Raw genomic sequence first — 15,351 nt, forward strand, 5'->3', positions numbered from 1 at the left:
CGGGGGGGGCGGGGGGAACGTAGGGGGTCTTGCGTACATGTGCAGCCCCCCGAATTGCATTGTGGGTCCTGGCACGCATGCGCCGTTTCACATGCACACACATGCTTTCGACACACAATGAAAAAATCATTAGTCATCACTGACCTATAAGATCCCTTCCAATTTTGTTAATCTAATCAAAACACCAAGAGACCCAACCGTCTCTTATTCCTGGCTTCAAAATAGCTCTAAAAGCACCATCTGTGTAGTTTTAGTGTTTTAGTATTTTAATTACAGGTAGTCCCTGACTTAACAGCAGTCCATTTAGTGACCCTTCAAAGTTACGACGGCACTGAAAAAAAAGTGACGGACGATTGCTTTTCACACTTCAACCACTGTGGCATAACCCCGCAATCACGTGATCCAAATTCAGACTCATAGTTATGACGGTCTGCGGCGTCCCCGGGGTCATGGGATCCCCGTTTGCGACCGCCTGACAAGCAAAGTCCGTGGGATCCGTTGAACAACCGTGGTACTAACTTGACAACGGCAGCGATTCATTTAGCGGCTGTGGTAAGAAAGGGCATAAAAACGGGGTAAAATTCACTGAACACACGTCTGGCTTCGCAAGGGAAATATTGGGCTCACTACCGTTTTTTGCGAACCAGTAGTAATGGCGGCGGGAGGCACGGCCCATCTGCCCCGAAGTCATCACTGACGATCTGCGCATGTGCACACTCCTGTTGTGAACTGGTAGTAAAGGTAAGTGGAACCCACCCCCGGCTCACTTGGGGTCGTATGTGGAGGACGACCCCTAATTATTTTTACTTACTTATAACTTGCCAGCCTCCCAGAGTCACCTCAGAGGGCAGTGATGGCTAACCTTTTTGCCATCGCGTGCCAAAAGCGGGGGTCGTGTGGAGGTGTCGCGCGTGTGTGCCCGCACCCATAATTCAATGTGGCCCGCCCCCATCGCACATGTGCACGCGACCCCCCGCACTCCCCCCACTTTTGGCACATGATAGCACAGTGGGCCCAGTAGGCCTATTTTTCGCTCAAGAAAGCCTCTGGAGCCTGGGGAAGGCAAAAATGGCCTTCCCCACCCCCTCCGGAGGCTCTCCAGAGGCTCTCCGGAAGCCAGAAACAGTCTTTTTCCTGACTTCCGGTGGGCCCGGAAGGCCCGAAAATCAGGTGGCCGGCGCCCACATGCGCGCTGGAGCTGAACTAGGGCAATGCTCGCATGCCCACAGATATGGCTCCACGTGTTGTGACTCCGACCCCCGAGGCCAATTTATCGGAGGGAGAAGGCTCCGAATATGAAGGAGAGGAGTTGGCCAGGCCTCCCTCTCCAGGACCTTCCTCTCTGGCAATGCCTCAGGTGTCTCCCGCAGGAGGAGAAATTGGCCAGGAGCCAGGTATCTCCTCGCAGTCAGACAGTGACGGAGATAAGTCTTGGCTGGATCCACGCCAGCATCGGAGAGACAAGCGCACGCAGCAGAAAAGGAGGCGTGCTAGAGATTAAGTTGAGTCACTGGACCATACCCCACAGGGGATAAAAGGGGGTGAGGTGGCCATTCAGACTCTGTAATGGACAAAACTAAACTACTAGCAAGTCACATTGTATCTTTGGAAACAACGTTATCTGCCTTGGATTTAATACGGACTGGACGTGACAATTCTTGAACTGTGTGTATCTTGTTTGGGTTTATCTGACGGAGGAACAACCCCTCCCTTTATGAGTAAAGTTCTTGGCAAGCAGCTACTGGGTTGCTGCCAATCCTCTTATCGAAAGAATTTGTTGTCTGCCAATTTTATTTAACCCCTGACTGTCTGTTTGTGTGCGTGTGTGAGACAGGGACAGAACACCGCGTGCCACCTGTGGCAAGCGTGCCATAGATTCGCCATCACGGTCATAGGGGATATAGGGGGCATAAAAATGTAATAAATAAGGAAAAGAAATGTAGGTTATCCAAAGTTTCTTCTCTCTATCGGAAGCCACCTCCTTTTTTCCCCTTCTTCTCCTTTTTCCATCCTCTGTTCTAGGAGGGCTTCTCGCTTCGTGGCAGACAGTCCAAGTGCACATTAGCAAATCAAGACCGCGGCTGACCTCTAGTTATGATCCCACTGGGATCTTCAGATCGCTGTTCCCGCTGAAGACATTTTGAAAAGTTTTAAAGGGAAGCTTCGGAGCCACCTACCTCGACTTGCAAGCTGCCTTTCGGTGAATTCTAATAGCCTCCTGGACACGGTGGAGGAGTTTAAAAATGAAATGAAATAAAATAAAATAAAATCTACCACCCACTGCTTTGACCTTCAAGATGTGGCCTTTAGAAAAAAGCAGGTTTCTCTCAAACGATGGTCGTGATGACCGTGGATTCAGCATTGTCTCTTCATCGCAGAGATGAGGCCTACTGTTCTGACCCAGCTCCCCAAACACGACAAAGTTAACTCAAAGATTCCTTTATTAGGAGTGCTGGCAGCCCCGGCAAAAAGTTTCTCTCTTACCGCAGACTAACAAGTCTGTCCAGCAGGGAGAGTAATAGTTGTCTGCCACACCTATTCATCTCCCCCCCCTGCCTTTTATCCCCAGAGCTAGGCTAAGGCCTTGCTAGCAGCGGTGGCTCTTCCATCCCAAGGATCAGCCCATAGATTTCCACTGCTCTCCTCTCCTCTGCCTTCTGCACATCCACGCGTCAGGCACTGGACCCAGCTGTTCCTCCTTTTCCGCATCGGCCACTTCCAGACCTGGGGGCTATTGACTCTCCATCTGAGGGCCGATGGACGGCCTCTGTCTCTATCTCTGACAGCTCCATCCCGTCTTCTCCCTTGGAGCTCTCAGGTTACCTTGATGCTGGCCCTGACTCCCACGCCTCCTCCTCCTCATCTGATTCGGCTGCTGGAAGGGGCCGGCAGTCGACAAGCCACAACAGCTACCTTGACTCGCAAGCTGAGGTGAATTCTAATAGTCTCGTGGACACTGAGGAAGCCTTTAAAAAAAATGATAATAAAATCTACCACCCACCGCTTTGACCTTCAAAATGTGGCCTTTATAAAAACCAAGGTTTCTCCGAAACGACAGTCATAATGACTGTTGATTCAGCATCGCCTCTCGTTCGCTGCATTTATTCTTGCTTGTATCTGCTTGTATCTGAAGTACAACGGAGAGGGAGAACCGTAATCCTCCTTTTGTGGGAAAGAAGCCCAACATGAGGGTCTTGGCATGTTTTGAAAACTAAGCATCGTTCCTCTTTGGCTCTGAGTTCAGCTATTAATTTTTCTAAAGAGCTGCTCATCCATTCCTCCGAGCGGCTTGATCAAGCTGTCAGAAAAGGATCTCCGAAGCAATTATTGCCAAGGATGTTTTCCCTGTCCTTGTCAAAATATGTATGACGGCGCTGTGATTTGCAGTCAAGAGAGGATAACCTTTTCTTTCCCACCTTTCTTTTTGAACATCGTTTTTGACTACGGGGGGGGAGGGAGGGAAATCGAGGGTCAGATAACGATAGGATGTTTTCGGTCCCAGTGGGAAGAGTCATTTCTTTCAAGAATTTTGATTGGGGATGTGCAGTTTAAACTGCTCCGGGTTCATTCAAAGATTTTGGCTCGTCACCCATAGCACCAGGGCTACCCCTGGCATCGTGGCACCAGAGTTTCATTTTTTAAAAATCCCACTTTGATTAATCCGTAAGTAACTCAAGATGGCGAATATGTCTAGAAGATACTGTCTTTTTTGGAGTATAAGATGCACCTTATTTTCTTCCTTCTTTCCCTCCCTCCCTCCCTCCCTTCCTCCCTCCCTCCCTCCCTCCCTCCCTCCTTCCTTCCTTCCTTCCTTCCTTCCTTGTGATTAGAATGCAGTATTGCAGGCTAATTTTGCCAACTGCCAGCAGTTCAATCCTGACCAGTTCAAGGTTGACTAAGCCTTCCGAGGTCAGTAAACTGAGGACCCAGATTGTTGGGGGCAAGAGGCTGACTCTTCAAACTGCTTAGAGAGGGCTATAAAAGCACTGTGAAGGGTATATAAGTCTAAGTGCTACCGTGACCGGGAGGATTTTTTATCAGGTCCGCCTGATTCGCCAGTTGCGTCCCTTTCTGGATCGGGACTCGTTACGCATGGTCACTCATGCCCTCGTCACCTCCCGCCTGGACTATTGTAATGCTCTCTACATGGGGCTCCCCTTGAGGAGCACCCGGAGGCTCCAACTGGCGCAGAGTGCGGCCGTGCGGGTGGTAATGGGAGCAACATGGCGCTCCCATGTAACACCTTCTCCTGCGCGAGCTGCACTGGCTCCTGGTGGTCTTCCGGGTGCGCTTCAAGGTTTTGGTTACCACCTTTAAAGCGCTCCATGGCTTAGGGCCTGGTTATTTACGGGACCGCCTACTACCACCAATAGCCTCCCACCGGCCAGTACGCTCTCATAGAGAGGGACTCCTCCGGGTGCCGTCAGCCAAACAGTGTCGACTGGCGGCCCCTAGGGGGAGAGCCTTCTCTGTGGGGGCACCTACCATCTGGAATGAGTTCCCCCCAGAGATACGGAGGATCCCGGATCTGCGCACCTTCCGCCGCGCTATGAAGACCTTTTTATTCCACCAGGCGGGCTTGGCCTAATCTTTTCCCTCTTTTTAATATGTAAATTTTAATCTGTTTTTAAATTATTGGGGTATTTTAATTTGTCTGGGCCAAAAAGTTTAATTTGATTTTATCGGGTTTTTAAATTTTGTGTGTTTATGTATTTTATTGTTGGCTGTTCACCGCCCTGAGTCCTTCGGGAGTAGGGCGGTATACAAATCAAATAAACTAAACTAAACTAACTAAACTATTGCTAACTGTAGTCATTTGACCATGGCAAAAGGTCATAAAACAGGACATGATTCACTTAATAACTGCCTTCCTTAACAAGGGAAATTTGGGGGGCTTAATTGTGATTTTAAGCTGAGGACCAGCTGTATACCGGTGTTTCTCAACCTGGGCAATTTTAAGATGTATGGACTTCAACTCCCAGAATTCCCCAGCCGGCATGCTAGCTCGGCAATTCTGGGAGTCGAAATCCACACAACTTAAAGTTCCCAAGATTAAGAAACACAGAAGTGTACAGTTAGGAAAAGGCTGTCATGCAAGCTAAACATTAAGAATTCCGGTATCAGGAATGTGCTTCTCATTCAGTCCATGTGCAGGAACTCAGCACCTTGGGAAATCAATCGATCAATCCATCAATCGGAATAGAGCCGGAAGGGACCTTGGAGGTCTTCTAGTCCAGCCCCCTACTCAAATAGGAGACCCTATACTACTTGATCAGATAGGTAGTTGTCTAGTCTCTTCTTAAAAACCTCCAGTGATGGAGCACCCACAACTTCTAGTGGTGACCTGTTCCACTGGTTAATGGTCCTCACTGTTAGGAAGTTTCTCCTCAATTCCAAGTTGCTTCTCTCCTTGATTAGTTTCCATTCACCATCAAGGACAATGGGCAAGGCGTTCAAAAGACCAGCCTGCTCTTCAAATAAATTATAATAAATAATAATAAATAAATTAGATTTAAACGGGCCTCAGTGTGAAAAAGTCGCCAGATGGCAGGGTACGGCGGATTGAAGCGGTTTGGGAAAGCCATAGAAATGCAAAAAAGCAAAGCCGAATGACAGCAATTGGGGGAACTCCGGAAGCCATGAATGACAGGCCTGAAAAGACTGCAAGAGCAACATGCGTTTAAGCATCCAGCTGTTTCCCACTGGGGTGGCGGTGGAAATGGCCTTGATCAGGGGTGGGATTGAAAAATGTTAGCAACCGGTTTGCTGCCTGGGTGGGCATGGCCATGGGCAGGGGTCTGCAACCTTAAACACTCAAAGAGCCATTTGGACCCGTTTCCCACAGAAAAGAAAACACCGGGAGCCACAAAACCCTTCCCGTGCCTGACTATTTCTTGAGCGGCCACAAAACTAGCATAGGTAGTTGAATTAAACGTTCTGTTTTCTTCTGAAACTTTTCTTTTCTTGGATTTATCCATGGTTGGCCTACCGGGGGTTGAAAAGCTCAATAAATCGCGTGCCGGTGGGTGTTGTACATTGGTGGTTGTGACACATATTTTGAGTGACTGGGAGCCGCATCAGAGGGGTGAAAGAGCCACATGTGGCTCCAGAGGCGCAGATTGCTGACCTCTGGCCATGGGGGTGCGGCCTACTCGGCCTCCTGCACCACAGCGGGGGTGGGGGGGTGTTTTTGCCCTTCCCAGGCTCCAGAAGCTTTCGCCGAGCCTCTGGGAGGGTGAAAACAGCCTCCCCCGGGCTCCAGAGGCCAGAAATGGGCCCATTTCCAGGCTTCCAATACTTCCGTTAGGCCCATTTTTCGCCCTCCCAGAGCCTCCGCGCAGGCCTTGCACTTACCTCACATCCAAAACGGGCTGCATGGAGACTTCTGAGAGGGGCGGGGCGGAGTGGGTGGGGCCAGCTAGTCCTTGCAACTTCCGGTTTGGCGAACCAGATGTAGAATTACCATCCGGTTTGCCTGAACCGATTCGAACCGGCTGAATCCCACCCCCTGGCCTTGATTCAGAAAGAACTCGGGCCATCAAAACCAAAGCCAAAATCCCAGGCAAAGTTGTGGTTCTCCATTTCTGAATTCAAATGCCGTGCTTAAGGGAGGGTGGGGGGAGAAACATAACAGGTAGGACGGAGCCTCTGCTATCAAGCAACAAACACGTAACATCTGCGGAGTCGGTTTCTGAATTCCGCTCCTTAAATGGGGAAGGCTTACTACAGATTTACCTTAAGTCGGCTGCTATCAAATTAAAGCCATTGTAAAGGTGTCCTTCCGAGGCCACTTTCTTCAAGTAAGAGTAACTGTCCATTTCTGACGTCAAGAAATTGGTCACCAGGGCGCCTGCAAAGAGAGGAATATAACAAGTGGTTTATAACTAAGGAAGCATCTCTTCCCAGAAGTGAGACCAGATATTTTGCCACATCAGGTAAGCTTAGTAGTATTTCAGAATTGAATGAGCTGTCAGAATGTAATGGTATTGTCATGTGATGGCATGGTAGGCCGTTTTTTGCTCTTTCCCAGGCTCCAGGGCCTTTCTAGGAGCTTGGGGAGGCCGGAAACGGCCCGTTTGCCAACATCCGAAAGTTCAGCTCTTCGGCTTAGAAATGGAGATGAGCACTGCCTCCTAGAGTCGGGAACGACTAGCACATATGTGCGAGGGGAACCTTTACCTTTACCTTAGTAATGATAGTATTAATATTGTTATTTAAATCATACTTATGTAATTGTAATATTGTAAAAATATTTGTAATATTTTTAATTTGTAATAATATTGTAAAAATTGTAAAAATATAAGCCTTCATTATTTAATTGTTCAACATTTTAGTCCCCCATTCTAATAACAATATCATTAGAACATACACCATCTTTCAACTTCTAATCTTTATATCTAGCTATTACTTTTAATATATTGTATGAGAAATTTGCATAATAATATTCCCCCTATTTCTTGTGCCTGCCTCTATTCTAGCTCCTAGTAAAGCCAATTTTCTGTTACAAAACATTTCCTCTATCCGTCATCTCTTGCCATCTGTTTTAATATTTCAATTCTTATTCGTTTTTTGACTTGCCTCCCACATTCATCCCTGGGTCGTCTTCTCTATCTACATCTTTCCTTTTTTAATTTTAAGTATTTCTTCCATCTCTACTATCTTTTGTTGCCAAACCTCCAGAGGATCTGCCCAACTCTCCATTTTCTTTTCAAAGATATCTTTCTGTTTATCTAGTATCATTTTTTTGGTCTTTTAGCATGTAGTTTTCCCTGAATTGCTTCATAGGTTTTTATTACCGTCTTCTTCTTATCTTCTTGTTTTTCTTTATTTAGTTCTGTCTTTTCCCCTGGTCTCTCCATTGTCTCCTCTATTTCCTGGGCTTTTATCACTCTTACTGACCAGCAGAGCAATAAAACGCACCCTATCAATTAGAGGGCCATTTGTTTAATAAATACGATATCTCAGTAACGCGAAAAATATTTGCAGGTTGTGCAACGTAATTTGCTGACCAGGGAGCTTGGTGAGAAAAAAAAAAAGCTGTTAGCTTTTAAGCCACAGATTGTGTTTATTTTAGCAGAATGTCGCAGTTCCTGTTTCAATGAAAGTATTAACATTTGCTTGCTTTTAGGTTATTCAACTTCTTGTTTGCAAAATACCTTTATTGGACAGCCAACAATTCACAAAGAGAGGGCAGATTTCGTCCCAAAGAAAATCTAAACATTCTGGGCTAAATTAATCACTGCCAATCACTTATTTGGGTCCTCATTTTACTGACTTCGGAAGGATGGAAGGCTGAGTCAACTTTCAGCCGGTCAGGATTGAAGGAATTGAACTCCTGGCAGTGGGCAGTGAGTCAGCCTGCAATACTGCAGTCTAACCACCAAGAACGCCCTTTTTAACTATAGATGGTCATTACAGTTTATAATTATATACTACAGGCTCTATTACAGTTACGGATAAACATTTTTTTTTTTTTAGTTAAGCGGGTGACATCCCATCCTCTCATTTCCTACTACATACTTGCCTCTTCCTTTTGCCTGCTTGTTGATCTGAGGCTGCATGTAATTGGTCAAGGCGGCCATCTTGCCTTTCTTGCTGATTCCAAGCCAGGATCCACCTTCTTTCCCTTCTTCCATATCCAAGCCTGCCATTAACAACAAAAGACAAAGAAATTACCTGGGTGGGCACCTTTAAGCAACCTGTGGTTGGTTACCAACAAACGGCATTCTAAAAGTGGAAGTCATTTCTCAGACAGGTGTGAGGCAGGAAAGGTGTATAGGAAATCCTTGACTTATGACCACATTTGAGCTCATAGTTTCTATTGCCCCGTTTTAGCAATAGCAATAGCCCTTAGACTTATATACTGCTTCACAGTGCCTTACAGTCCCTTCTAAGCGGTTTACAGACCTATTGCCCTCAACAATCTGGGTCCTCATTTTACCCACCTCGGAAGGATGGAAGGCTCAGTCAACCTTGAGCCAGTCAGGATCGAACTGCTAACAGTGGGCAGAGTCAGCCTGCAGTACTGCATTCTAACTGCTGTGCACTATGGATGGATGGATGCATGGAAGGAAGGAAGGAAGGATGGAAGGAATAGCAATAGCAGACTTATATACCGCTTCACAGTGCCTTACAGCCCTCTCAAAGCTGTTTACAGAGTCATCCTATTGCCCCCAACAAACTGGGTCCTCATTTTACTGACCTTGGAAGGATAGAAGGCTGAGTCAACCAGAAGGAAGGAAGGAAGGAAGGAAGGAAGAAAGGAAGGAAGGAAGGAAGGAAGGAAGGAAGGAAGGAAGGACAATAGCAATAGCACTTAGACTTATTGCTTCATAGTGCCTTACAGCCGTCTCTAAGCAGTTTACAGAGTCAGCCTCTTGCCCCCAACAATCTGGGTCCTCATTTTACCAACACTTGGTAGGTGTGGCAGGGGAAGGATACTGCAAAATCCCCATTCCCATCCCACTCCAGGGGAAGGATATTGCCAAATCCATTCCCACCCCATTCCTAGGGGAAGGATTGTCACAAGTAAATGCCTTATTCTCCATTATGTAAATAGTATATGAACAGGGTGTCAGGGGTTAACTTATTCTTCACTTCTTAATGTATTCATACTTCACCACTCCTTTTTTCTAGCTCCACCCATTGTATATATAAGGAGCTGCATACATCCCTTCTTCGCTTCTATCTGTGAATATTCAGTGAATATAGAATGCCTTATGTAAATAAAGAGAGATATATTTGAACTCTTAATTCTCAAATTATTTATTGAGTCTGATCCTGAAAATATCGCAACAAGGATATTGCCAAATCTCCATTCCCACCCCACTCCAGGGAAGGATAGTGCCAAATCTCCATTCCCACCCCACTCCTAGGGGAAGGATACTGCAAAATCTCCATTCCCACCCCACTCCAGGGAAAGGATACAGCAAAATCCCCATTCCCACCCCACTCTGGGGCCAGCCAGAGATGGCATTTGCCAATTCTCTGAACTACTCAAAATTTCTGCTACTGGTTCTCTGAACTGCTCGAAATTTCCGCTACCAGTTCAGAACCTGCTGGATTTCACCCCTGGTCTGGTTTCACGGGAGAGGAAAGGAGAAAGCATTTAGCCGCCACGACACAAGGAGCAGAAAATAAACTACCTACCTTCTTGAGAAGATTGACAGCTCAAGGCCTACCTCTTATAAAGCCAAGGGCAGGCGGGCACACACACACACACACACACACACACACACACACACAAAGCTTAGAGTGAGGATAAATACATCAAAACAGACCAGAATGCTTTTAAAATTCAGATTTCAGCAAGCACCCCGTTCCCCCCCCCCTTGCTAAGCATCGCTCTGTATAAAAGAGGTAGAGAGGAAGGGTCGTCACGTATAGCCCATACTCGTCAAGAATTCAGAATGAAAACCAGACTTTCAGAAAGTTTAAAAAAAGAAAAGAAGAAGAAGAAGAAGAAGAACTTTGGGGCAGACAGAAAGAGTGAGAGAATAATTTATCCTCTGCCAGTGACAACAAAGTTAAGCAGAAGAGAAGAATCTTCGCAGATATTTTTTTTTTTCAACAACAACAAAAAAATCCCCATGGTTTGACTGTTGAAATCCCATTTTTATTTATGTGCATATTGAAACATGTACTTTAGGATGGCTAGGCAGGAGAGAGAGAAAGAGAGGAAGCAAGCAAGCAAGCAAGGAACGAAGGAAGGAGAGAGAAGGAAGGAAGGAGAGAGAAGGAAGGAAGGAAGGAAGGAAGGAAGGAAGGAAGGAAGGAAGGAAGGAAGGAAGGAGAGAGAAGGAAGGAAGCAAGGAAGGAAGCAAGGAAGGAGAAAGGAGGAAGGAAGGAGAAAGAAGGAAGGAAGGAAGGAAAAAGGAGGAAGGAAGGAAGGAAGGAAAAGGAAGGAAGGAAGGAGACAGAAGGAAGGAAGGAAGGAGAAAAGAAAGAAGGGACAGAGACTGGAAATAGTTATCAAGTGAGGAATGCAATAAATACTTTGGATTTTTAGGGAGGGAGAGAGAGGGGGAGAGAGATCTATGAGGTGGCTCGGTGGCTAAGACGCTGAGCTTGTCGATCAGAAAGGTCGGTGGTTCGAATCTCCAGTATAGGTCTCCTGCGTGAGCAGGGGGTTGGGACTAGATGACCTCCAAGGTCCCTTCCAACTCTGTTACTGTTACTAATAGACAGAAATGCTTCTAAAATGGGCAGTGCTGGATCTGCTAAAGCTGCGCGCTTAAAAAACAAATTGGATTAGCACAGAGCAAAATCCACCTCTCGTCTTTAAAATCATGGGATTTCAAGGACCACACTAAAGTGCTGCTCTGTAAGGTGTAAATATAACCCACACTAAGGAATAATGTTTCAGGGGAAGCCAGTTTGGTCTAGGCTAGAAAGCAGGAGACTGGGAGTTCTAGTCCTGCATCAGCCATGAAAGCTGGCTGGATGACTTTGGGCCAATCACCCGGAGACTGTGAGTTCTAGTCCTGATCACCAGGAGACTGTGAGTTCTAGTCCCGCCTTTGGTGCGAAAGCCAACTGGGTGACTTTGGGCCAATCACCAGGAGACCGGGAGTTCTAATCCTGCCTTAGGCATAAAAGCCGATTGGGTGACTTTGGGCCCATCACCCGGAGAGTGTGAGGTCTAGTCCTGCCTTAGGCATGAAAACCGGCTGGGTGACTTTGCTCTGATCACCAGGAGACTGTGAGTTCTAGTCCTGCCTTAGGCATGAAAGCCGGTTGGATGACTTTGGGCCAGTCACCAGGAGACACAGTTCTATTCCCGCCTTAGGTGTGAAAGCCAATTGGGTGACTCAGGGCCAATCACCAGGAGACTGTGAGTTCTAGTCCTGCCTTAGGCGTGAAAGCCAACTGGGTGACTTTGGGCAGTCACCAGGAGACACAGTTCTATTCTCGCCTTATGTGTGAAAGCCAACTGGGTGACTCAGGGCCAATCACCAGGAGACTGTGAGTTCTACTCCCACCTTAGGTGTGAAAGCCAACTGGGTGACTCAGGGCCAATCACCAGGAGACAGTGAGTTCTAGTGCTGCCTTTGGCATAAAAGCTGGCTGGGTGACTTTGGGCCAATCACCAGGAGACCGGGAGTTCTGGTCCTGCCTTAGACATGAAAGCTGATTGGGTGACTTTGGGCCCATCACCCGGAGACTGTGAGTTCTAGTCCTGCCTTAGCCATGAAAGCCAGCTAGGTGACTTTAGGCTGATCGCCAGGAGATGGTGAATTAAGCAAGTCACCATGGTTGTTAAGTGAATCAGGTGGCCATAAGTCCGAATCTAATTGATCAAAAGGGCATTTTTTAAAACCTTTTTCCCCCCTGGAAAACATCAAAAAATATATCCCAAACCGCAATCCCAGGACCAGGACCAGGATCAGGACATGCTGCAACCGCCCAGTTGCCACGCACCCAAAATGCATTCATGTGACTGCTGAGACAGGTGCAGCAGTCGTAACTTTGAGGAAGGCTTATAAATAACTTTTTTTTCGAGGCTGTTATAAATCCGAACGGTCATTAAGTGATCGGCCGTATGTCGAGGATGGCTTGACTTAAACACATACCCAGAGAGCACTATACGTACCACTGAGAATCTCGCTGCTATTGTCCCAAAAATCGGCGGATTTGGATGGCCTGTTGTAATATTCATCTCTGTTAGCTGCTAGGATCAGCCTGTAGGTAAAGAACAGAAAATTGGTGATTGCGCTGAAAAATGACGTTTGTTTTATTACTTCATAATAATTGCTTCATAATAATTTTATTGCAATGGAGGTAGTGACAGATTTTATTTTCCTGGGCTCCAAGATCACCGCAGATGAGGACTGCAGCCAAGAAATTAAAAGACGTTTGCTCCTGGGGAGGAAAGCTATTCCATTCCATTCCTATTCCTATTCCATTTTATTCTATTCTACACTACTCTATCCTTTCTCCTTCCTTCCTTCCTTCCTTCCTTCCTTCCTTCCTTCCTTCCTTCCTTCCTTCCTTCCTTATTGGCCAAGTGTGATTGGGCACACGAGGAATTTGTCTTCGGTGTATATGCTCTCAGTGCACATAAGGAGAATAAAATACGTTCATCAAGAATAAAAAGATAGAACGTTTAGTGATAGTCAAGGTTACTAATAAACTATCAAATCATACCAGGAAACTGATAAAAACAATATAAATTGAAAGATACAAGCACATGGTTATAACATGGTTACAGAATTCTATTTTATTGTTATTCTGGATGACCTACAAGGTCCCTTCCAACTCTGTTAATTTGAATCTATTCTATTGTTATTCTATTCTATTCTATTCTATTCTATTCTATTCTATTCTATTCTATTCTATTCTATTCTATTCTATTCTATTCTATTCTATTCTATTCTTTTATTCTACTTTATTCTATTCTATTCTAATCTTCTATTCTATATCTTTATTCTGTTCTATTTCTCTATCCTATTCTATCCTATTCCATTCCATTCCATTCCATTCCATTCCATTCCATTCCATTCCTCTATTCTATTCTATTCTATTCTATTCTATTCTATTCTATTCTATTCTATCTTTTATTCTATTCTATTCTATTCTATTCTATTCTATTCTATTCTATTCTATTCTATTCTATTCTATCTTTTATTCTATTCTATTCTATATCTTTATCCTATTCTATTTTCCTATCCTATCCTATCCTATCCTATCCTATCCTATCCTATCCTATCCTATCCTATTCTAATCTTCTATTCTATTCTATATCTTTATTCTATTCTATTTCTCTATCCTATCCTATCCTATCCTATCCTATCCTATCCTATCCTATCCTATCCTATCCCTCTATTCTATTCTATTCTATTCTATTCTATTCTATTCTATTCTATTCTAATCTTCTATTCTATTCTATTCTATATCTTTATTCTATTCTATTTCTCTATCCTATCCTATCCTATCCTATCCTATCCTATCCTATCCTATCCTATCCTATCCTATATCCTATTATTCTATTCTATTCTATATCTTTATTCTATTCTATTCTATTTTATTTCCCTATCCTATCCTATCCTATCCTATCCTATCCTATCCTATCCTATCCCTCTATTCTATTCTATTCTATTCTATTCTATTCTATTCTATTCTATTCTATTCTATTCTATTCTATTCTATTCTACTCTACTCTACTCTACTCTATATTCCCTATTCTATTCTATTCTATCCTATTCCTATTCCTATTCCTATTCCATTCTTCATCTACTGTATTCTAATCCCAGCCATGCTGCCAGGGGGGTGGGGGGTGGAGAAAGAAGCCAATTAAACAGATTTCTCTTCGTCTCATTTGAAGATCCGAGGGGTTGAATCTGTGACCTCGTCTATGTGTTCTATCGTGAAATTACAGCTTTGCCGGGAAGTCTCGGGGATGGGGAAAAAAAAAAAAATCTCCTGCGAAAATTTGGTGACACCCACACAGCCAAGCCGAGTGAATTAATGCCATCGCACCACTGCTGTCGACAAACCAGCCGGCTCTCCTGGAAGCAGGCAGGCCCTGCACAAGTTCTGATTCCTTTCCCGCTCTGCATAGTAAACACACACACACAGCATCCTTCAAGGATGCTCCCAGGGGGCACCTTTAATCATATCGGGTTTATTTTTATTTGTACCTCTGTCGAAACGTATCCACTGAAGAATGCGGCGGCTTTGGCAGGACCTACGTGCCTCAAATCTATTCCATCCAACGCAAAGACTCACAAAGAAGAACAAAAAGATGGAGTGAACGCTACGAAGCTAACCTTGGTTTGAAAATCCAGGCTTAAGGTTTAAGCAGGGCACAAAAAACAAACCCGGATTATCCCAGATAAGGACAAACCAACATTTGTGCCAGTGGCTTGGTGGGCGTGGCGTGGCAAGATACTGCAAAATCTCCATTCCCACCCTACTCCTGGGGGAAGGATACTGCAAAATCCCCATTCCCTCCCCACTCCAAGGGAAGGATATTGCAAAATCCCCATTCCCTCCCCACTCTAATGGAAGGATACTGCAAAATCCCCATTCACTCCCCACTCCAGGGGAAGGATACTGCAAAATCCCCATTTCCACCCCACTCCTGGGGGAAGGATACTGCAAAATCCCCATTCCCTCCCCACTCCAGGGGAAGGATATTGCAAAATCCCCATTCCCTCCCCACTCTAATGGAAGGATACTGCAAAATCCCCATTCACTCCCCACTCCAGGGGAAGGATACTGCAAAATCCCCATTTCCACCCCACTCCTGTGGGAAGGATACTGCAAAATCCCCATTTCCACCCCACTCCTGTGGGAAGGATACTGCAAAATCACCATTCCCTCCCCATTCCTGGGGGAAGGATATTGCAA

General features: G+C 45.5%; 1 protein-coding gene across 1 annotated transcript in view; it reads right to left on the reverse strand.

Annotated features, from left to right (window-relative positions):
• TANGO2 (transport and golgi organization 2 homolog) overlaps positions 1-15,351 on the reverse strand; it is a 56,451-nt gene that overhangs the window by 23,747 nt on the left and 17,353 nt on the right. The window contains exons 3-5 of the mRNA XM_070951540.1: positions 12,593-12,681; positions 8,525-8,644; positions 6,736-6,850 (exon numbers count right to left, since the gene is read on the reverse strand). Coding sequence (XP_070807641.1) covers positions 6,736-6,850; positions 8,525-8,644; positions 12,593-12,681 — 324 coding nt within the window. The remainder of the gene's footprint in view (positions 1-6,735; positions 6,851-8,524; positions 8,645-12,592; positions 12,682-15,351) is intronic.

The sequence above is a fragment of the Pituophis catenifer genome, unplaced genomic scaffold (assembly GCF_029215685.1).
Source record: "Pituophis catenifer annectens isolate HBS135680 unplaced genomic scaffold, rPitCat1.0.hap2 SCAF_10, whole genome shotgun sequence".
In the NCBI taxonomy this organism is placed as follows: Eukaryota; Metazoa; Chordata; class Lepidosauria; order Squamata; family Colubridae; genus Pituophis; species Pituophis catenifer.